The sequence below is a fragment of the Rhineura floridana genome, chromosome 8 (genome assembly GCF_030035675.1).
Source record: "Rhineura floridana isolate rRhiFlo1 chromosome 8, rRhiFlo1.hap2, whole genome shotgun sequence".
NCBI lineage: Eukaryota > Metazoa > Chordata > Lepidosauria > Squamata > Rhineuridae > Rhineura > Rhineura floridana.
The window spans coordinates 52,830,186-52,854,911 of NC_084487.1; the positions used below are offsets into that span (position 1 = coordinate 52,830,186).

Sequence of the window (24,726 nt, forward strand, 5' to 3'; positions counted from 1 at the left end):
ATTACTCTATAGCTGCAAGGAGAGACAAAGGATTATTGGTGTGGGTTTCAGGGGTGGGGGAGGCATTGTAGGCTGAAAAGTAGACTTCAGTGGCAAATTCACTCCCTGACCAGGCTACAGCAATGACCAAATCTGCCCCGCCAGAAAACTGTACAACACAACTGCACAACACAACAGTTCTATGGTATCTAGGAAACCCGTCACAGGACCTGACTGCCTTTCATGTTCTCATGAAAGTTCATCAGCATTTTAGTGCAGATTTCTCCTAATATGCACATCTGTATGCAATTTTCCCTAATACAGGAATACCCCGCTATACGGACCTTCACTTTACGGACACCCACGAGTACGGACATATTTACAGTAGCACCATTCCCGTTTACGTATGCTCGCTTCGCAAGAATGGACACTTAACGGCATGACGCCACCGCCTGATCAGTTTCCAACTACAAACTTTTTCTTAAAATAAGGCCTACTGTGTTTATTTTAGTTATTAATGCGTTATTTACATCAGTTATGCCTGTATATGATGATTGCAGTGCAGTATATGCATCGATAAGTGAAAAAAGGTAGTGCTTCACTTTAAGTACATTTTCAGTTTACTTACTCGCTCTGGACCCATTGCGTATGTTAATGCGGGGTATTCCTGTATACAGATTTATGTAAAGCAATTTTCCCTAATATAATGCATTTTGTATGCTATTTTCACTAATATATGCATTTTATGCATACTTTACCCTAATATTTGCTAGAGAACTGCATTTCAAAATTTGGAGAAGTGTGAATTTTGAAGGATGGCTGTTTCAGTGTGCATAATTTTGGAGTGTGTGAATTAGATAGATTTGCCTTTAAATTTGAGCTAAATGAAATTTCTTTCCCCATCCCTATTTGTGATATGGTCCAAGCACAGTTTGCAACCTCATGTGCTGTTGTGAGTACTAGGCTATATTGAGCTCATGTTTCCTTTATTCTCAGAGCAAATACTTCACTTGTTGGCCATGTTTCAAGTTCTGTGTTTTCACCTAAATGCTTAGGCGTGATGAAGAAAATAATAATAATAATAATAATAATAATAAATTTTATTTCTAGGCCACAGGCAAACCTGCGAGTTTGAAAATATTCAGTGCTTATAGCAGCCTAGCAAAAGAGAGGTGTTAACCTTGTTACCTGGGTGTTCAGCCTAGCTTGCAGCCTAAACATGCCCCTCACTCCTTGGCTCCTTTAGTTTGTCTGTCCAAGTGGTCCTGTAAAACAAGAGGTTCTTGCGAGCAGAACAGAGAAAGCAAACCTAGCGTACACTAGCTATCCTCATTATTAGGAGAAAAACATGCCCTCAGTATCTGGCAGGAGTAAGAGCTCTGGCTATATTTTAATGCCTAATTCTGACCTGTACAATTTGCCACCTGCACTAAGAGCATGCACCTCTACTTGGCTATCAGTTAGCACTGGCAAGAACAAACACCTCCTTTCAGAGCTTGGAAAAGTTACTTTTTTGAACTACAACTCCCATCAGCCCAATCCAGTGGCCATGCTGGCTGGGGCTGATGGGAGTTGTAGTTCAAAAAAGTAACTTTTCCAAGCTCTCCTTTCCAACAAGCACTGCCTCCACCAGTAAACAAATCAACAGGTGTTTGCATCCCTTAAGAACAGATAGGATTCTCTGCCTGCATTTTGCAACTAGAAGTCCCTTAGCATCCTGCTGTTTTGCACTTGACACTCAAGGTCAAGTACAATTTGGATTTTTATGGCTTGCCCAGACAGGCTTATGGCCGTCACTTTTGACTCGCTAAGACTGATTTCTCTGTTCTGTAGTGGGAAATGTGAATTATAATACGTTTGGTTATTTAGCATATCCACTATGGCAGGGGTTGACAATGTAGCAGTACCCTCAAATATTGTGGACTACACCTCCCATCAGCCCCAGTCAACATGACAAGAACCTTATTTAGAGAACCCCTTGGACAGTACTATTTCAAAAGAGGCAAGATCCCTAATGCTTGCTGCTTGCTGCTTTGATTGTATCATTCTCGGAAGAAGAAAAGCAGCCTGATATTTAGTCTAGTAAATAGTAAACTGATAAATCACTGTGTCAGCGGCCTTGAAAAATCATCCAGCACGTGCTTAATTGCATGGCTTACTAACTGAAGGCCTATAATTTATCCCCTCCCTCCTGCCGGGTGTCAAACACTGCAAAGGACACTCAAAATACAGCAGTGCCACACCTCAGGAGCTTATTAGGCAACCACTCCAACTAAACATAACGAGGCCGTGCCCCAGCAAGTCCCTCTGGAGGTCTGCAGCCATCGACGGAACACCCCCCCAAGTTGATGCAACCTCGAGAAATACCGGGAGGTGCTTGGAACCATTTAATAATACTATCTAAATAGTTCTGACAAGGAAAGCATGGAAAGCTCTGGGAGCTGTATCCATATTTGAGAGCCTTCCCCGACGGACAGTACAGAGGAGAAGGAGGAGAGAACAAGTTCTAACCTCTCCCTCCCCCCAGATGACAGATAAGACGTCCAAAATCTCTGGGGAGCAATTAAAAATCACACATTACTTCACAACCCTCCCTCGGTTAGACGTGGCCTCCATCTCCGCTCAACCTTCCACCCTCGACTGGTCCTACACTTCAAAGGACAACATACAATGGAATTTGGGGGAGCCATCAGCCTTAAGCCTGGCAGCTGAAATAGCTCAGTCTGAAACACAGGGAGATGGAAATGTAGTTCATTTGCCAGCAAGTGAGCGGAAGATTACTACGCTGGGCGAGCTTCAGGAAGATTCCAAAGCCAAAGCCCAACCTGAGAGTGCACTATCAGACGATGTAATCCGGATATTATCGCCTGGTCCAGGGGCCCTCCTAGATGAGTCGCTAACGAAGGAGCCCCCCCCCTGCCAAGGCTTTGGAAATGAGAAAAAATTCCAGCACATCTGCAGAGCCGCAATGCTCAACAAGTCAATCTGATTCTCCTGTGGTGGGTTTATTGCTCACGGGGTGGATGTTTATGCTGGCATCAGAGTTAGAGACCATGAAAACTTACTTGACTGAATGTAATCTTCTTTTAACAACCTTAGTCAAATGGCATCAAAAACCCACGGCTTCATTACTGACGGCTGACTCCCCCTCCTCACAAAAACATACTGCATCACCCCCTGCCCCAGTGCATAAGCCCATCATTGTGAAGGGAAAGCCTTGCCAGAAGGGTAGGAAGCAGCTCATCAATAAGAAGAAAAGTAAGAACTTGAAAAATCAAAAATGGGTACGTGGCAAACAAATGAATTTTAAAAAACTATTTGACTTGTTGGGTCATTCACTGACTTCGGACAGGGAGAAAAAGAGGCCCTCACCCGGCAAGAAACCAAATAAGAACCATGATCCAGTACATCAGGAGGTCGGTTTTAACCTCTGCCCTACTACTATTCCTACTTTGCTCCCTCCATGTGACTTCTCCCCAAGAATGCAGGATTCCTTTTCTCCTCACCAGGATCCGTGGCATGACACTCTGCTAAGAGAGCATGTAAACCACGGCCAGGCAAAAAAGCCAAGTGCACAGAACTGGAACTTAGTTTTGAATCAGTGTAAATTGGTCCTTGTAAACTATCCCAAACCTAGGAGTATGCTAGACCAACCAACCCGCAAACGCCACCTCGTGGAAATACTAAAGAGATGCCCCTCGATACATCTTAACACTTCGGATATTGACCAGATGGAATATCTGTATTATAATGGTAGCAAGGCACGGGCCGTGGCTACCTTCTTCTCATCAAAAATCCCAACCCAACTTCTGTATAAGGATGAACTGGCCCTCCTGGGTTTAATACCACTAAGATATTTTGAAAATAGGGCTATGCCAATGCCCTTAATACCATGCTCCCGCCCTCATTCTAACCTTTGCCAGGATGTGTTAAGAGGCAGTCAAGGACTGCTCATTGATCTGGATGCACCGGAACCGAGTAGCAGGAATGGAGTCGCTGAAACAGTCATCCATACAGGAAAACTGGATGTAACGACACAAGTTAGATCTCAATCTTCTGGCTGGTCTGCCGACCCTTTTGATAAGGAGGAACAAATGCTACTTCACTCGTTTGGTTCTCTCTCTCCCAGAGGACGATTTGAAATCTTGTGCAGACTAGACCAGCTAAAGGTGCAGCTTCTAAATATCCATGCGTGGGTACCCCCTGGGCCAGCCTCTGTGTTGCCACTCAATAGCCCAGGGGCCGGTGAGGGGGTGGGATGGACTGTATCCCAGAGGGCCGATCCTTCAGTAGATCAAGGGAACACATCAGATTGTACAGCACTGGTGAGCCCCAGTATTCCCAGGACTTCAGAGTTATCCCCTTCAAATTCTATAAAGGTGCGAAGGGCCAACACAATCTCTCCCAACTCCTGGCTTAAGATGAGACTTCTGGAGGAGGCAGAACTAGGCTACCTAGAATGCTCCCACCCCCCCTACTGAAGCATTGTGCTCTAAACCTCCAGTTCCAATAGAGGCAAAGGCACTCTCTAAACAGAAGCCTACCACTCTTGAAGGTAAGCACGACAGGGTGCTTAGGTTCAAGAGGGGCCAAGCTATAGATCCATTGGGAAGAGAGCCGCATATTCCAACCCCTCCCATTTTACATCCTACAGCAAACAGCTGCGTGTGCGTCTCCAACGAAATGGACTCAATTTGCCCAGAATAACAACTATCGGTTCTATCTTGGAACATAATGGGCTGGGCCAATAAACATCGGGACGCGGACTTGGATGCCTTTTTGCAAGAATTTAAAATCCTGTGTCTCCAAGAAACCTGGATGACCCTAGCTAACCCTCTGTTTCTTAATGGATTTAGAGTTTTCTCTTCCCCTGCGGTTAAGCGGAACCCTAAAGGTCGAGGTAGTGGTGGCCTTAGCATCCTTATTTCTGTGGATCTACCGGTGGAGATTCAGCATCTGAATATGGATTGTGGACAGTATGTTTAGGCTTTGAGGCTTGTGGGGAACTGCACAGGTTCCCTTATAATTATTAATGTGTATCTCCCCCCAGTCATAGCTAGGCTTGTGGGCCCTGACAGCATATGGGATCAATTGTCAGAAACTCTCCTGCAGCTGGAGCGTCAGTTCCCCTATTCCAGACTGATCCTGTGTGGAGATTTCAATGCTAGGATGGGGGGCGTTGGGTCAGACACAGGGAGCCCCTCTAATCAGGGTCCCAGTTTTTATGCCCCATTGGGCGACAGGGTCTCTCAAGACCATATGTCCAATAAGCAGGGCTGTAGATTAGTGGACGTTCTGCAGTTGCACCATCTGGAATGCCTACATGGCTCCTCTTTCGACGTGTCCAAAGGGGCTTTCACCTACCTAACTAACAGGGGAGCTAGTGTAATAGATTATGTGTTTGTATCCAACATCATGCTCCCAGATGTGGTCAGGTTTGATGTAGTTAACAGAGTGGAGAGCAACCACTTTTCCCTTTTGATGCTAATGAGGCCCCAGAAACCTATTCCCCCTCCAGTACTGTCAACCCTGGAGGGAATTCAAGTTGCGGACCGGAGAATTCACTGGTCATCAGCTCTCCTCTCCACTGTTTCACATTTTCTGTCCAGTAATCTACCCCAATGTATTAGACAAGCATTATTAGTTTCCGATTCAGATGCCCTGAAGCCATACCTCTCTATTATGTCCCTCCTTAGACCCATGCTGACCCAGAATAAACAATTCAAGGCCTCCCGGCTCCCAGCTAATAGATGGTATGATCAGGAATGCAAGGATGCTAAGAGACAGCTGATGAACTATGCCAGGCAAGCTACCAGAAATCCGGATAATTTCGCCCATGACCACCTAGTGTCCTTGCGATCTTCATATAAGCTACTGCTAAAGCGGAAAAAGGACTTATATGCCAGATCGCAATGGCAACAACTGGGTCAGTCGGTGGTGGACAGGAATGAGAGACAGTTCTGGGACCTGGTTGCTAAAGGGATGCGAACACCCAGACCGTTAAACATCAGCCAGATCCCTGCTAAAGTTTGGTCCACTCATTTTAGCAAGCTTTATGCCTCCTTCCCAGGAAGCTCTGCGCTCTCCTCTCCTATGGAGGAGCTCTCCCTGCCTTTCTGGCCCGCGGTCACCATAATTGAAATCAAAATGCTTATAACTACCTTGAGCACGGGTAAAGCGCCTGGTGAAGACATGATGCCCCCTGAAATTTACAAATACTTTCCGGATTGGTGGGCTCCCATACTAGCCAAGCTGTTCACTCAACTTAACAACACAGGTACTTTCCCGGCAGGGTGGAAACAGAGTATAGTCGTCCCAATCTATAAGAAAGGGGACAGGTATGATCCTAATAATTATCGGCCCATTAGTCTCCTTGACACAGCCGCCAAGCTATACTCTAAATACCTATTGACTAAACTAGAAGAGTGGGAAGCCGCCAACCAAGTTATTCTTCCTGAACAAGTTGGCTTCCGAAAAGGGCAAAGTACCATCGATCATTGCTTTACATTTTATTTTATAGCAAGACGGTGTGTCCTTGGCCCCACGAAACATCTTTATGCTGCTTTTGTGGACTTGGCTGCCGCCTTCGATTCTATAGATAGATCAATGATGTGGGCCAAACTAGTTAAAACCAATATCGATAGGCGGCTTTTGTTTCTCATAAGAGAATTGTATTGTGACAACAACGCTAGAGTAAGGGTAGGAATTGCTGGCTCACTAACAGACCCCATAGTTGTTAATAAGGGGGTCAAATGGGTGCCTCCTAGCTCCATTTCTTTTTAATTTTTATCTTAATGATATAATTGTGGAACTGGCAGGCCCTGACTTTCCCCCCCCTTCATTGGGAAACAGGAAAATCTTACTGCTTCTCTATGCAGATGACATGGTCCTATTGTCCATTACCCGTAAAGGACTAAGGAGATTACTTACGAAACTTAATGTTTACTGCACCAAGGAAAAACTTCAGATTAACTATTCAAAAACAAAAGTAATGGTTTTTGGCAAGAGGCATCGTAATTTCAATTGGTCAATTGGTGGGCACCCAATAGAGCAAATACGGGTGTTTAAGTATTTGGGCATTCACTTTCAGGACACTCTGTCCTGGAGAAAGCATATTGACCACACAAGAGTTGCTGCATTAACATCATGTGGAGCCATACTTAATTTTTATAGGACAGCAGGTGGAAACCTTATTCCCCCTGCTCTGAAAATCTACCAAGGTAAAGTCCTTGCTCAGATCCTGTATGGAGCTCCAGTCTGGGGCTGGGAGGATCACCATCTTTCCAGCCTAGAAGCAATTCAAAACAGATTCCTGAAAAAACTCCTCCGACTACCGGCTGGTACCCCAGCGGCGCTTTTACACGCAGAGTCTGGTCTACCTACAGTTAGAGCCCGAGTACACTGCTCTCTACTTAATTTTTGGGGTCAGCTAAAAATGCCGCAGCCAAACCAATTCTGAAATCTTGCTATGAACTGGCTTCTACGGACAAACATTGGTCGTCCAGATTATCTAGCTTTTACCATTTGTACCATATCCCAGTCCAGGACTCCCCAGTGCTTTCTAATAGAACAAGGCTGTGTGAGGCTATTTTTAGGCACTGTTCTTGGTTGGATAGGTTGGTTATTATTAACTCCAAATTCTCCAGGTGGTATGGAGTATTCAAGCAGGACCACCTTAGAGCGAGTTATTTGGCCTACCCCCTTGCAACAAATCTCCGGCAGGCCTTTATGGCACTAAGGTTCCAAACGATGCCAAATGCAGTGCTGCTCGGACGATACAAGCAGGTTCCATGGTCTCAGCGGCTCTGTATATGTGGAGCGGCAGTGGTTGAAGATCTGCCCCATTATCTATTGGAATGCCCTTTGTACTCCAATCCTCGGATCAAATTTTTGGGAGGTCTTCTGCCACGGCAGGGAACGCTTTCGGACCCACATATTATCTCCCTTCTTTTATCAGATAAGGATGACAAGATCATCCGTCGGGACTTAGACTCTGATGTTATGACAGATGACTCCATTGAAGTGTCCAGAACGTGGCCTTGTCCTTTATTGTTGGATGAATTTCAGTTGGTGCAGCTCGAGGAAGTGGACAAGGTGCTTGGAATGGTGCGGGCGACCACGTCTGCCCTGGACCCTTGCCCATCTTGGCTGGTGAAGGCCGGCAGGGCTGTAACCACCGGCTGGGCCAAAGAGGTGATAAATGCCTCCTTGAGAGAGGGAGTAGTCCCTGGTAGTCTCAAGGAGACAGTAGTGAGACCTCTTCTAAAGAAACCTTCTTTGGACCTAGATGTTTTGAACAACTATAGACCGGTGGTGAATGTCCCTTTTTTGGGCAAGGTCTTGGAGCGGGTGGTCGCCGGCCAGCTCCAGGCGCTTTTCGATGAAACCGATTATCTGGATCCGTTTCAATCCGGTTTTAGGCCCGGTTTTGGCACTGAAACAGCCTTGGTCGCCCTGTATGATGACCTTTGTCGGGAGAGGGACAGGGGGAGTGTGACTCTGTTGATTCTCCTTGATCTCTCAGCGGCGTTTGATACCATCGACCATGGTATCCTTCTGGGGAGGCTCGCAGAGTTGGGAGTTGGGGGCACTGCTTGGCAGTGGCTCTGCTCCTACTTAGCGGATCGTCGCCAGAAGGTAGTGCTTGGGGAACGTTGCTCGACACCCTGGACTCTCCATTGTGGAGTCCCTCAGGGGTCGGTTTTGTCCCCCATGCTCTTTAACATCTACATGCAGCCTCTGGGTGTGGTCATCAGGAGTTTTGGAGTGCGTTGCCATCAGTACGCTGATGACACGCAGCTCTACTTCTCCTTTTCACCTTCTTCAGGTGAGGCTGTTGATGTGCTGAACCGTTGCCTGACCGCGATAATGGACTGGATGAAGCTGAAAAAGCTTCTTCTGAGACAAGGGCTTGTCTCAGAGGCAGCACAGGCTAAATCACCCTTCCCAGAAGTCAGTCAGAATTTTTTTTTTGACTGGTTAAGACTTTCTCCCGGTCAGGGAGAAACGTGAGATTAACCACAAAGCCTGTTTTTGTTGGGAGGACTGGATTTCATTAATTTATGAGAGAAAGTTCAGCCAGCGAATGCCGGACGGACTTCCATCAAAGCTCTTGCTGATTAAGCGACACGTTTATCTTTTCTTCAAAGAAAAACGAACTAACAGGCAAGCATCCTTCTTTCCATTTTTTTTTTTACTTGGTTTAAATTGTTGCACCAAAAAGAGATTTGTCAATGAATCAGCTATAAAGAACTGCTGGGTGAGTTAAAAATTTTCTCTTTCACTCATGAAACTAAGTGTCATGGCCCCGTCAGAGGACTCCTCAGATGAGGACGACTCGGGAGTAACAGCAGCAGACCCAGGAGCAGCAGGAGACACGGAGGAGCCTCCTGAGAATCCAGCTCCTTCTGCCCCTCAGCTGCAGAGCACCCCAGGGACAGCAGAAGCCCTGCAGCCAGACACAGACAGTGAACAGGATACTCCCCCCTCACCTGCAGAACGTAGACAGCAGAAGGTCAGGCAGAAGAGAGGCAGGCCTGTCTCCTTAAGGCCCAAACGCTGAGGGCTCACACCTGCTGTCCATCCTGCTCTTTATAAGGCACACCTTGGCTGCAGCTTGTTGCTGACTGCAACGTCAGGCGTGGCTTTGTGTAGACCTAGTTTCCCTGCAGCATCTCTTTGACTGACCTCCTTGGCAATTGATCCCGGACCTCCACTGACCTCGCTTCTGGACTTCTGACTCGGCAAGTACGCTTCAGATAGGCCTGGCAGATTTACAACCCGACTGCTGGCTAAGGACTTTCCTTCCCTGCCAAAGACCCAGGAATTTCCAGCCCCCCCTGACACTGCTGATGCAGTGTAGAGCTGACACTAAGGAGGAAAGAAATCGAAAAAAGCTTATCTTTGTTTTTATTGCAAAAAGCGGGCCTGGAAGTGCATTCTAAAGATATTAACGGAAGAGGGATTTTTATTTCGAGGAGGGAAAAAAATAAATAAATTTTATTTATGAACTTTGGAGTAGTATGTCTGGAACTATTTTTTTTTTTGGTCTATTTCATTTTGATGAATCTGCTTACTCACGACGCCACTAACTGTTTGAAGCTGGGAACTAAACTTGTTTTGTTTTCCTGAATATATAAGAGATAAGGCAGGCTGTATTGATGTCTGCAAGCCTGAAACATTAACCCAATTGTGGCTGAAATAATTTTTTGTTTTTGTGGTTTTAAGAATGACAACCAGGAAAGGGACTGAGACCATGGAAGAAATTATGTTTCAGAAAATAATGAGTGAGATTGAGATAATGAAACAAACCCTGAGACAGGGCAGACAGGAGATGAAAATTGAACTTAGCAAAATGATGCAGGAGTTTAAAAAAATAGGGGATTCTGTGAAAGAGGATTTTGATGGGATTAGAGATGAGAAAAGAAAAAATAAAGGGAAGATACAAGCCATGGAGACTGGAACAAATGAGGAATTGGAAAAAGATCTGGAGTTTACGGATGTTAGAAATAAAGTTTACTGTTTGGAATTCAACGTTGTCTCTGAAGAAACTAATGAAGATATTAGTGATAAAGTTATCAACATCTTGGATAATTTTCTTGACTGGAATGATGTGATGGAGCTTGACATAGAAAAAATCTATGGAATTAATTACAAATATGTGACAATGGAAAAAGAGATGAGCCAGTGCATTTTGTAAAAAAGAAGAGCAGAGAAGTGACTTTACAACAATATTTCAGAAACATATTCAGAATTGATGGCAAGGACATATTTGTGAAGGGGGAAATTCCCATCAGACTCTTGTTATATGACTATGGCTATGACAGCAAGATCATCATGAGATACTGATAATGGATGAATGGATACTGAAACCACTGGATTTAACAGGACTATTGAAGATGGAAGATGGAATTAATATTGATAATGGAAGAATGGTTATGGAAATTATTGGACCTAATAGATTTGACGAGATGGATTAATCGATATGTTTATTTGGATTATGGCTATGACAACAAGATTATTATGGGATACTGATAATGGAAGAATGGCTACTGAAATTACTGGACTTAACAGGATTATTGAAGATGGAAGATGGAATTAATATAGATAATGGAGGAATGGCTATTGAAATTATTGGACCTAATAGATTTGAATCAGATGGATTAAGCAATATGTTTATTTGGAGAAAAATTGAAAGATATATCTCTCAAGGAATTGAAATCTCTTTTGGACTTTTTGTGGAAAGAATAAAGTAATGTTTATGAGATTTGATGATTAATTAAGATAACTACTGGAGGAAAGTGATTTTGTAATATAATTTTAGAGACAGGATTGTTATATATTGTAGACCTATGGTTGATCTGCGACAAATTGGAAGTCAACATTTTATTTTTTTTGTATAATTGTTTTTGTTTTGTGTTGTTTTTTGTTTTTGAAAATTTGAATAAAAATTAATTTTAAAAAAAAGATAATGGACTGGATGAGAGCTAATAAACTGAAACTCAATCCAGACAAGACCGAGACACTGTTGGTGAGCTCTTTACCTGCCCAGATGGTGGATGTTCATCCTGTTTTAGATGGGGTTACACTCCCCTTGAAGGAACAGGTTCGTAGTTTGGGGGTCCTTTTTGACCCTTCCTTGTCGCTCGAGGCTCAAGTGGCCTCGGTGGCACGGAATGCGTTTTACCATCTTCGCTTAGTAGCCCAACTACGCCCCTATCTGGACAGTGACGATCTCGCCTCATTTGTTCACACTCTGGTAACTTCTAGATTGGACTACTGTAATGCGCTCTACGTAGGGCTGCCCTTGAAGACTGTTCGGAAACTTCAGCTAGTGCAAAACGCGGCAGCCAGGTTGTTGACAAGGACCCATCGGTCCACGCATATAACACCTGTCCTGGCCCGTTTCATTGGCTACCTATCTGTTTCCGAGCCAGATTCAAGGTGCTGGTTTTGACCTATAAAGCCTTACACGGTGTGGGACCGCAATACCTTGTGAAACGCCTCTCCTGCTATGAACCTACCCGTCCACTTCGTTCAGTATCTAAGGCCCTCCTCCGGGTACCAACTCATCAGGATGCCCGGAGGATTGTTATTAGATCTAGGGCCTTTTCTGTGGTGGCCCCCGAACTGTGGAACAGCCTACCTGAGGAGATATGCCTGGCGCCTACGGTACTTTCTTTTAGGCGCCAGGTTAAAACCTGGCTATACTCCCAGGCATTTTAATGTTCAATGTTTCATATTTAACCTTTTTAGTTTAACTTGCTGCTATTTGTTATTGCTTTTATTGTAATATTGTATTTTAATCTTGCTTTGTTCACCGCCCAGAGAGCTATTAGCTATGGGCGGTTTATAAATGAAATGAAATGAAATAAATGTACAGAGTTGCTCAGTTTGCACTCGCAGCGCGAAAGCTCCGGGTGAAGCACATAGAAGAGCAGACATGCAATTGCTCAGAGACGCTATCGGGCAAATAGCACAGTTTTAGATTGCGCCATATTCGTCTTATATTTTATTATGTAATTTTAATATGTGTGTAGAGGAAACTAGTCAACATGACAAATGGTCAGGGATGGAATTTGTAGTCCAGCAGCATCTTGTTGGCTTCTCCTGCACTACGATTTCCAATCTCAGCCCTCCTTCAGCACCTACCTGAGCCTAGTTCTTTTGTCTCAGGCAACCCCTTCCTTTGTTTATTCAGTCTGTTTTATCTTTGTGGGACCCTCAACAAGGGCAGGCTGCTCCAAGTCCAGCCAACTCTCCCCCCTCATTGCTCCATTTTCTTGCATCCTTTCCTCTATTTGGAAAGCATTCCACCCCCCACCCCCCAATGTTTTCTGACTTTTATTTTATTTGAGTTAGTCAGGTACTTAATGGAACATGAAGCCCATGTTGTCTCCTAAAGTAACTTTTAGTATTGGGAGGGCTCTAAAGAACCCAGGTTTTCCTTTGGATACTTCACTGTGCAGGGCTGTAGGGCAATCTAGAAAGGTATGCCTACCTTCAGTCCCACTCCACATCATCACCATTATCCTGTGTGAATCTTACTCTTCTTTCCAACATCTGCAGGCTGTGGTTTGTGTCTGATGGACTTATGCTTAGCCACACAATGAGCTTTGGCATCTAGTCCCAGCCCTCAATTCTAGAGTTATTGTGAGGGAAAACATTCCTTCTTCACACCTTGGAACAGGTAACTTAGTTTTTTGGCTCTTCCATATCTCCTTCATTTCACTAGATATCACTGTCTTTTCTACTTTTGCATGGCCCAAATCCCTGTCATTTGCATTCAGGCTTCCCCTGGTGCATCTAGGTCTCCATTGCAGTCTGCCAGATTCCTAACACCACTCCCCATTCCTTATACAGTAACAGTAAGATTCCCTCCCTCTGTCTATCTCTAGCTCAGAAACAATTTCATTGTAAGCTATTAGCCCAGGGAAATTGAGTTGTTAAGCTGATAAAGTTTTACTTGAATTAACAATTTTACTCTTCTCTAAGTTTTGCATTTTGGCGATTCAAGCCACACAACCAGTTTATTCCTCCAGGCAGTAGACAACTTTCTTCCGAACCCAAATTGGGACTCAGTGGTTGTTGGGCTAGTTGTTCTTGCTAATTCCCCCAAGTAACTGAAGTACAATGCAACTTCTTTATGGCACAGCTCTGGACTGATGTGTGTACTGTTGCCTTCCTAGCTGGTTTAGTAGAATTTCGAGTTTTGAAGCAGTCGTTCTAACTGTCCCTTGAACAGCAGATTGATCTGTAGCAGTTAGCATGTGCTCTTGCCTCTCTGCCATGAAAAACTTCACCTGCTGATTTCTGAAATGGGACTGCTGCTGTTTAACTTGTTCAGAAATGAACTGGAGTAGAAAGCTGAGCAGTGAAGTGGTTGGGCTTGCAGATCAGAGCAAATTATTCAGGATAGCGAAAACTGAAGCAGACTGCAAAGAGCTCCAACTGGATATCTCAAACTGGGTGAATGGGAAACAAAATGGCAAATGAGTGTGAAGTGATGCACATTTGTTCAAAAAATCTACTTTGTATATATGTTAGGTGTAATACAAGTTGAGCGGCTAATGTGCATAGCAACAAGCATGTTGTGCACATGCTGATCAGCAGGCAAAAGGAGACTGTGGCCACACACTCTTTCTGCTGATTGGTTGATTTGTGGGAGGGGCATAGTGGGCTGCATGTGGCCAGGAGGCAATAAGATGTCCTCCTCTGGACTAGAAATAGAGACAAAGGGCATGTTTACTGGAGAATATGCATATTGACCACAGAATGTGTATACCGCACAGAGAATCTGTTGAGCATGCATATTCCTGAAGGCCTATTGGAAATTATTTATTTATTTATTTATTTATTTATTGAATTTATATCCTGCCATTCCTCCCATAATTCCCTAAGAATCTGCAAAATCCTGTTGAGCTATGCATAGTCCTCAAGGCATGTTGGAGAGTATGTATATTGACCAGGAAATGTGTACAATTCCCTCTTCATGGAAAGATCATATGCACATTCACAATCACATTATCCTTAATCTATACCCTGGATCTAAACTGGTGCAGCTAACTTAGCTCAATGAAAATATCAACCCAATACGTGGCAGCTGTGAAAAATGCAAATTCTATATATATCGTTATTGTAATAGAGTTGTATAAATTACAAAATGATTGTGGTGTGGAGCACTTTCCTTACGAAGAAAGTGTAAAAAATTGGATGAGGTATTTTCAAAATTGATTATAAATGGTGTGCAGAGAGACTCCCCCCTCCAAAAATCCATTGTCCATAAAGAATTACAGTGGTGTTTTAACTACAGAGTTGCAATACAAGTGCAGTAAGCCAAGGCCACTCAGAGGCTTCATTCATATATCCACAAAGCTGTAAGCAGTGGTGTAATTGAGGGGGTGGGTTGGAAGCACCACTCACAAACTTTTTTCAGAGCAGGAGTGGTGATGTCCTCTGCCAGAATGGCAAGGTAATTGATATTCTCTCCTTTTGCTGATGAGTACTCCAATTGTTGCTGTTTTACCTTGTTTTTCATTCTACTGTATACATATTGTACTAGGAACTCCACCCCTTCATGGTTCATGCACCAACCCCTCCCCCAGATCTCTAAGGCACCTTCCCCCTCCCATTCCCCCAGGTCACCAACTTCCGCAAGTTGCTAAGGCACTTCCCCCTTTCCCTAGGTCACTAAGATACCTCCCCCTTCCTCAGGTTGCCAAGGCTCCTTCCCCAAGTTGCTAAGGCGCCTCCCCCTTCCCCAGGTTGCCAAGGCTTTCCCTCCTCCCTCTGGCAGGTCACCAAGGCACCTCCTCCCTCCATGCTCAGTCTCACACACCCTCCTTCCTCCCCCCCTCCCACAGCCTGGTGGAAATGAGGCTTCCCATGGAGTGGCTCTGCAGCTCACCCAGACTGCTGTCTGCTGGTGTGTGCTGCTGCACACTCACTGTCCTGTTCTCAGGTCAGTGTGTTTGTCCCCCCCCCCACTGAGCCTGGAGGAAAGGGAGGCCTTGCAGTAGTGATGCCCAGGCCTCCCATTAAGCAGGCCCCCCAGGCTGCCACTCACCACTCACTTACCCACTGACTTGCTCTGCCATTCTCCTCTAGGTCTTGTCTGTCTACCTGCCTGCCTACCTACCTTCCCCCCAGCACATGGCCTTGAGCCTGGCACAGCATGGCCACACTGCACTTCGCAGTACCCCTGTCTGTGGCAAAGTGAACTTCAGTGTGACAGTTACAGGCTTACAAAAATATAGATATAAGAAGATATTTGTATTTTATGGTTGAAAAAAGTCACTATTCAGGTAACTGATTGTTAATAGGTGGGATAAAAATGCTGGGTGATATCTTGCTAAGTCATACTTCAAGTAGACCTTTTGAAATGAATGGACATATTACTATGATGACTAACATTGGATGTCATCTGCTGTAAATAAATAAATATCAGTTGTTGCCATCACACTATTAGTACTAGCACTTTCAATATTTGGAACATACTTTAGAGCGTTTTTGATAGTTTCAACCATTCAGTGCTAAGTAACTGATATGCAATCATATGCATGTAACCTTGGACAGCTCTGTCATTTCAGATTAATTTGTAGAAACTGAAGACTAAATCATATCTAATTAACTAAAATTAGATTCTAATGAAAGTCAGGATTTTAGGTATATTACTCAGACAACAGCTAACAGATTTCTTGAATATGTGTTATATCCATTTACCAGCATAGATATATAGAAGTCCTGTTTATATCAGCTGGGGAAATAACCCTTGCAAACTGTCAAGAATATTGAACAAGATCACTTTCTGCTTAGACATAGGAATAATGAAACATGGTAAAAGATTTTAATGCATTTTTATTTTTCACTTACCATCCTCTGTTGTTCTTCAACATAGTCAAAATTTACACTGTAAATTTGGCTTCTTGGGACAGAAACCCTTTGCATACTTAGGCTGCAATCCTATACACACTCTCTGGGAGTCAGTCCCATTTAACTCAGTGAGGCTTACTTCTCAATTGATGTGTATTGGATGATTATACACATCTATGCACACTTTCCTGGGATTAAGCCCTGTTAACTCAATGGGATTTATATCTGCCTATATAGACATGTATATAATTGCACAATTATCTTGTAATTTTAGAACTTTATTTATGACAGGTCCATTCTCTCTCTCTCTCTCTCTCTCTCTCTCTCTCTCTCTCTCTCTCTCTCTCTCTCTCTCTCTCTCTCTCTCTCTCTCACACACACACACACACACACACACACACACACACACACACACACACACACACACACACACACACACACACACACACACACACACACACACACACACACACACACACACACACACACACACACACTTTTGCTGCCTTGGGCTCCTTTGGAGGAAGGTGTGGGATATAAATTAAATTACAATAACTAAAAAAACTAAATAATTGCTGTCTTCAAAAGGCCCTCTTCATTATGCCACTGTATTTCTATATTTCAGGAGTCCTTTCCAAAGAAGAGGAGTTATACACTGGAAGCAGTGCCATCTGCTTCTTCTGATGCATGTCCTGTAGAAAATGAGAATGATCTCTGTGATTTTCTGGATATGACAGTTACAAAGAAACCCTGCTCTTTAGAAATAACAAGAGGACATTCCTCAAAGACAGGTAAAGTGTTGCTGGCATTTTACCTTATAATTAGCTCATTCTGTCATTATGTAATGCACAGATTTTGATTAGCAATGTGCTACATACTCTGCTGATGTCTTTGATGTATCGGTAGATACTGTGTGCCCATAGCGGGGAGCAAACACTAATGACCAAATTCCCATCTGTGTATGTAATGAATATCAGTGATGCCAAGTAGAGCTGGCTTCTCCTGAGTGATGGTTCCCCTTCCTACTAGACCAGCCTCCCCCTTGAATCTCCAGAGTTAAAATGGTACCATTTTGATTTCTGGGTCCCATTTTTCACCTTGGATGATCCATATTATTTTGCATGTCAGCTGAAGATAATTTGTAAACTGCTAAGGGTGCCTTAGAAAGTGAATATATGCTCTTTTTTTCCTGTAGGAAAATGTTGTAGCTCAGTGGTAGAGCAGCTGCTTTGCAGGCAGAAGGTCCCTGTTTCAATCCCTGGCATCCTTGGGAAAGATTCCCTGTGTAAAACCCTGGAGAGCCACTGCCAATCAGTGTGGACAACACTGAGCTAGATGGACCAATGGTCTGTCTAGCTATGAGGCAGCTTTGTATGTTCCTTTTAAAGCAACTTATTGTTTCTTCCCCTCACATATACTGATTGTATTGATTTAAATAAATTATTCTTTTGATTTGAATTCAGGAGTTAAGTTTTTGCCTAGACCCAGGACCTGGTCTTGTTCACTTGCCTTGCCAGTTTGACCATGCTCTATGCCAGCCTTTCCCAACCAGTGTGCCTCCAGGTGTTGTTGGACCACAACTCCCATCTTTCCTGACCATTGGCTGAGGCTGATGGGAGTTGTGGTCCAACAACATCTGGAGGCACACTGGTTGGGAAAGGCTGCTCTTTGCTTTCAAGGAGATGCATGGGAATTGCAGATTGAACTCTGGCTTCCTTGCAAGCAAGGCAGGAGTCTGCAAAAGCATTTCTCCCCTCAGATCTCTATACATACTGCAGGTCTGGATCTCTTTCCTACCTAGACCTAGTTAAACTAAAAGGAAAGTGGTAGTGGTGCTATCTAGGAGTAAATAACCCAAAGATGCAAGAGTGCTCATGAAGGGGGGTGGAGGCAGCGGTATCCTCCTGGTGGCGGTGCAGTGCTTGTCAGGATGGGGATGGGATGAGACAAGGTAGGGGGAGCTTTGGGACAGTCCTATCTCACATGACCAGTGTGAGTATTGTTCTTTTTGTTACTGAGTTTGATAACCTGGTATTTAATATGGTATTATATTTCAAAATGGTGAATAAAACACTTGGTTACATTTATTGTGTCTCTTTCCAAGTTGCCATGTCTGTTATATTACTGGAATTGCAAAATGTAATCTAGGCACAAATAAATGGAATGACTGCTCTCTGCTGCACAAGCCCTTTAATGGATTCAGATATGTATTACCTTATTGCTACATGCAGGCTTTATTTATCTGTGCCTCTGCTGTTGGAGGTCTATACACAAATGACTCTTCTTTATTTTTGTTTCATTTTATGTACAGTGCCATGTGCATCTGATGGTGTTATATAAATTATTATTATTATTATTATTATTATTATTATTATTGCACACAAATTAGTATCATTGAAGTTGGGTGTTTGGCTTCTCATGCTTGTCTGACTGTGTGTGTTTTTTGTCAACATTTAGATAGAAAGTAGTTTGGTAGAGCTGGTATTTAAAAATTGAATTACTTTTTTCCATTTTCATTTATTTTCACTTTAAAAAAAATTCACAGTTCATTTTCAGCTATTTGTCTCCCACATGACTTTTAAGTTAATTCAGTTGCCTTTCTTCAGTGACAGATGTTACCTCACTTACATAATTTTCCTGTTCCAGAGCAGCACCTGGATAACTTCTAGACACTTCTGCTAGGCCTATTAGTTCATATGCCGCCATTATATGACAAATTCAACCTGGTAAAAATAAAATAAAACTATAGTCAATCATATCATAGAAATTACCATTGCTTTGTGAAATCTTAGCCAAAAACTTAAATAATATCAATCATTGGTTGCTTTTTGGTTGCTAAATTCGCCAGATAATTATTACTGTATATAAATATTTGTATTATCCAGATATTCTGTAAATCATTTATCCACATTTGTTTTTTAAAAATACAAGCCATAAAATTTTGCTGGATTTGCAGAAAATTTACTGCACTTCTAGGAATGCACATATACACATTCCTGGTCTGAAAAAAACCCCTATTCCCTATTTTTTCATTCTCCAGTTTTCATCACTGTCCACTAAAAGCACACACCGATATTCTTTTTTTTTTTTTTTTTTCAATAATTTTTATTCAGATTTTCATAAAACATACAAGACAAAATCATAAAACATTCAAAGACAAAAAACAAAATCAAAAATAGTTAAACAAAAAGAAAAAAAGAAAAAAAAAACAAAAATAAAAAATAAAGAGTAAAATATTGACTTCCCATTTGTCAAAGATCAAATCAGTTATAAGTCTATAATATATAGCAATCCTGTCTCTTAAGTCATATTATAAAATCACTTTCCTCCAGTAGTTATCTTACTTAATCATCAAATCTCATAAACATTACTTTATTCTTTCCACAAAAAGTCAAAGAGAGGTTTCAATTCTTTAAGAAATATATCTATCAATTTTTTTTTCCAGATAAGCATATCGATTAATCCATCTCATTACTAATTATGATAATCTTATTGTCATAACCATAGTCAAAATAAACATTTCAATTAATCCATCACATCAGAATCTGTTAGGTTCAGTAATTTCAGTAGCCATTGTTCTATTATCTCTATTAGTTCCATTTTCCATCTTCCATCTTCAGTAGTCTTGTTAAGTCCAGTAATTTCAATATCCAATCTTCCATTATCAGTATTCCATAATAATCTTGCTGTCAAAGCCATAGTCATATAGTAAGAGTCTGATGGGAATTACCTCTATCCCAAATATTTTCTTGCCATCCATTCTGAATAGGTTGCTGAAATACTGCTGTAAAATCATATCTCTGTTCTTTTTTTCAAAATACACTGGGTCATCTCTTAAAAGTTTTTCCATTGTCACATGGCTGCAGTTAATTCCATAGATTTTCTCTATATTGGGCTCCATCACATCATTCCAGTCCAGAAGATAATCCATGCCATTGATAACTTTATCTCTAGAATCTTCATTAATTTCTTCAGAGATAACATTGAGTTCCAAACCATAGATTTTATTTCTAAAGTCCATAGACTCCAAATCTTGTTCCTGTTCCACGTTTGTTCCAATCTCCGGGATCTCCTCTCTCACAGGGACCCCTATTCCAGTCTCCAGGGTCTCCTCTCTCACAGGGACCCCTGTTCCAATCTCCGGGGTCTCCTCTCTCACAGGGACCCCTTCCAGGGTCACCTCTCTCACAGGGACCCTTATATCTTTAATCTCCTGCTTCATTTTACTCAATTCAATTTTCGTTATCTCAATCTCATCCATTATTTTCTGAAACATAGTTATTTCCAGATTCTCAGCCACTTTCTTAATTGCCATTTTAAAAGAAAAATATAGGAAAACCACTTCTTATTTCAGCAACAATTGGGTTAATACTCCAAACTTGGTGACATCACAGTATAAACAGAGCAGACAGCCTTATCTCTCCAATAGTTAAGTAAACAAAATGCAGTTCCCAGGATCGAAACAATTAATGGCAATCGTCAAGAAACAGATTCGTCAAAATAAAATAGACCAAAAAGAGAGTAGTCTCAAAACAGTATAATATTTTTCAAAATAAAAATCTGGAATAGAAATCCCTCTTCTGTGTGTATCTTTAGAATGCAAATCCAGGACAGCTTTTTGCAACAAAAACAGAGATAAGCTATTAATTAGTGCGTAGCAGAGAGAAGTTACGGCTCCCCAGTGAGATGTCAAAAACCGATCAATCTGGCAAATCTCTTTTAAACAGCAACAATTTAAGTCAAGTAAAAGAAAAATATAGAAAGAAGGGTGCTTGCCTGTTAGTGCGTTCTCTCTTAGAAGATAAGATGAACGTTCGCTTTAACAGATAGAGCTTGCTGTTGAAAATCCGTCCCACCTTCGTCGGCTGGACCTCGTCCCATAAATTAATGAGATCTGGTCGTCCCAACAAAAATAGGCTTTGAGGTTAATCTCTTCGTTTCTCCCTACCCGGGAGAAGTTTAATCAGTCAAAAAAAAAAAGAAAAAACTGACTGATATATCTGAATAAGCTTCTTTTGAGGCAGGAGCCCGTCTCAAAAGCAGGCACAGGCTAAGTCACCCTTCCCCACACCGATATTCTTCATATTACACAGAGCAAACATTTGTAAAGAAATTGCTCGCTCTGTGCTGACATCCCTTACAATGCACTTGCCATATAGTCCTGGATTTTATCAATCGATGTATAGAAGGTCAAGCAGAATTGAAATAAGGGTCGAAGCATTTGGCAATGACCACAGCCGACAAACTTCATGCCCTTCCATAAATGTTCACAAGGACATGCAGCAGACTTCAAGTATATGACTGAGATATTTTTAACTGACTTTTGGGCCACAGTTCAACAGAGTGACACAGTTCAGTTCAGCTCATGGGCTTCCTCCTTCTCTGACACACTATAATTCAGTGAGTTGCTTCCTCTTTTGCACAATCATAGTTTGCTGTTACATCCAAAGGAGATTGCAAACCAGCTTCAAACTGTGGTTTGCAATCTTGGTTAGCTTGCAAGTTTAGCAGTAACAACAAGCTGATTTTTGTGTCAAACAGAAATAACCTCTTAATCAGACTGTCTGAAAGGATGAGGGAAGAGCAGAAGGTGTGCAGGAGCACAAATAATTATACTAATACAGTTTAAGATCTGTAAGGAAAACTTGCTCTGGTTCCATGTGTGATCTATCTTCTAATGCTCATAGCAGGGGGTGTTTTGTGATGGCAGTTATTGAATGTTATCTATTCCTTGGAAGCTTTACACTTACTCTGAGTCTAGGTCTACTCTGGATATCACCCATTGTTTCTAATTATATTCCACTTTGTGTATAAGAAAGATTATTTAGAATTTGCAAGAGAGAAATATACACGAACAACTGTGTAGCATTGTTTTGAATGCTCTATTTGATATTTATGAATTACTAAGGAAATGGACTATTATTCCTCATTTGTACCTAATGAGAATTATTGTTCCAGACAGTTGGCTGACATTAGTAAGCTCCTGCATACTTGAAGCAATTTCAGGGTCTATTTCTGCAGGTGGAAGATGAAGAGAAATACAACACTGGTAATCCTCATGCTCATACTCTTTTGTATGATAAGAGAAAGCAACTAAGCAGACCCCCTACTGCCACTAGAAGCATTTCACTGGTAATTAATTCCAAACACTACCCCAAAATAACAACCAGAGACAATATCAGGCTTGTTATAGCTATGCAGCTATGTATTTACAGTCCTGGTCAGAACAACAGTGATTTCATTTTGTACAGCACAACAAATAATCAAAACAATAAATGCAATCTGTTTTCTCTTACCCTTTGGTTCATCTTTGGATCTTCCATCTGCTCTTTCAGTTCTTTCTAGGAATATTTTTGTTGTCTGTCACATCCAGAAATATGCATATTTGCTACTCTGGATTGTGGCCATTGAAATTTTTCTCCCCTTTAATATGTGATCTATGCAAAATTCTGTTTTATACCCAAAGTGGCAGCTTTTCTTTCTTCCTTTTTTCCATATAGCTTTATTTTATTTTTCACTTAGAAACTAAACAAGCACTGTGGTAGAGACAGCTCCTTGCTACTACCTGCCCCTAGCACTTCTAGTCCTCGGCAGCAGTCTCTGATGCACAATTTAAAATCCATGGCCTATGAATGTGCAAAAGAGCTTCCACTATCCCAGCCTCCCTCTAGAATACATGCACATGCAGGGCTGGTGGACTGTGACTTGTGGAGTCACAAGTTATGTAGGGGTGATTTCTAATAAACCTATCACACCCAAATCATTTGGTACTGCCAATTCCCACTATTTCCCAGTGTGGCGTTTAGGTTTTTTAAAGAATACTAAATTTTCACAAGGACTGTAATGACTGTAATCTGCCATATTAAAAATGTGGCAACCCTCTATCAACTCTTTTGATTATTAGATTGTGTCCACAAAGGAAAAGTGTCAACAAATATTTGTGTTCCCTGACACTGATCTGGTTCACACAGCATTCTAAGCCAAACTTTGGCTTAGCAAAACTGTGCAAACATGTGGGCTCCCAGAGAATAGCTCCCAGCCACTTTGCTCCTCCTTGGTACTTTTACACTGTGGTAAGATGAGCCAAAATTTGGCTTTCCATGTCATCCAAACTAGGATTGGGATGAATCTGTCTCCTCATTAACCACAATTTGTAGCCAAGAACAATTGTTGGCTATAGCTCATGGGTAGTGAGCAGATAACTTTATCCTAGACCCAGTTTAGATGATATCATGCACCTTGGTTTAGCTTAGTACAGTGCAGCAGTAAAAAGGACTGGGGAGAGCATAATGGCTGTTGGTTCCTCTCTGGGAGCCTGCATGTTCCTGTGGCCTCAGTAATCCAAGGTTTGCCTTAGTGTGTTGCTTATGAACGAGTGCAATGTGTGGTATACTTTTTGCACAACACTTTACTTAGAAAACTATTTGCATATCCCTAATTGCATTGCATTTAGTACATGCCTTTGATCAAATTGAAACACTTATACAGCATTTTTTCCTTTGATCTCTTCAAACCAATGTACTGTTCTTTGGTTAAAATGTTAAACTTCTTACTCCTTACTTACACAGTTGCAGAATTGGTTGTCAAGAACTGAAACCTTATCGGACTTGCAAAGCACACTTTACTGATTTATTTATTTATTAAATTTATATCCCACTCTTCCTCCCAGAAGGAGCCCAGGACAGCAATCAAAAACACTAAAAACACTTCAAACATCTTAAAAACAAAAGACTTTAAAACACATTAAAACAAAACATCTTAAAAACATTCTTTAAAAACAACTTTTAAAACATCTAAAAAAGCAATTCCAGCACAGACGCAGACTGGGATAAGGTCTCTACTTAAAAGGCTTGTTGAACGAGGAAGGTCTTCAGTAGGCACCAAAAAAATAACAGAGATGGTGCCTGTCTAATATTTAAAGAGAGAGAAATCCATAGTGCCATAACACTAAAGATCTGCTTCCTCTGTTGTGCAGAATGGACCTCCTGATAAAATGGTATGCGCAGAGGCTCTCACCTGCAGAGTGTAGTGATTGACTGGATGTATAAGGGGTATCCTGGTCCCAAGCTACGTAGGGCTTTGTAGACCAAAACTAAAACCTTGAACTTACCCTGGTAGCTAATAGGCAGCCAGTGCAATTCTTTCAGCAGCAGGGGTAATATGCTGGCAATACCCTGCCCCAGTGAGCAGTTGAACCACTGCATTTTGCACCAGCTGCAGCTTCCAGACCAACCTCAAGGGCAGCCCCACATAGAGCACATTACAGTCTGGAGGTTACCAGTGCATGGACAACAGTGTGTGTTACGCTGCAGCCAACTCAGAAGGGACAGGAAGGGGGGAGGCATGAATTTCAGGCGCCTCCGCAGTCAGAAGAAG

General features: G+C 42.2%; 1 protein-coding gene across 1 annotated transcript in view; it reads left to right on the plus strand.

The window, feature by feature from the left end:
• The window catches only part of ANKS1B (ankyrin repeat and sterile alpha motif domain containing 1B), a 573,173-nt gene that overhangs the window by 94,639 nt on the left and 453,808 nt on the right, over nt 1-24,726 (plus strand). The window contains exon 3 of the mRNA XM_061582729.1: nt 16,976-17,141. Within this exon, the coding sequence (XP_061438713.1) occupies nt 16,976-17,141 (166 nt within the window). The remainder of the gene's footprint in view (nt 1-16,975; nt 17,142-24,726) is intronic.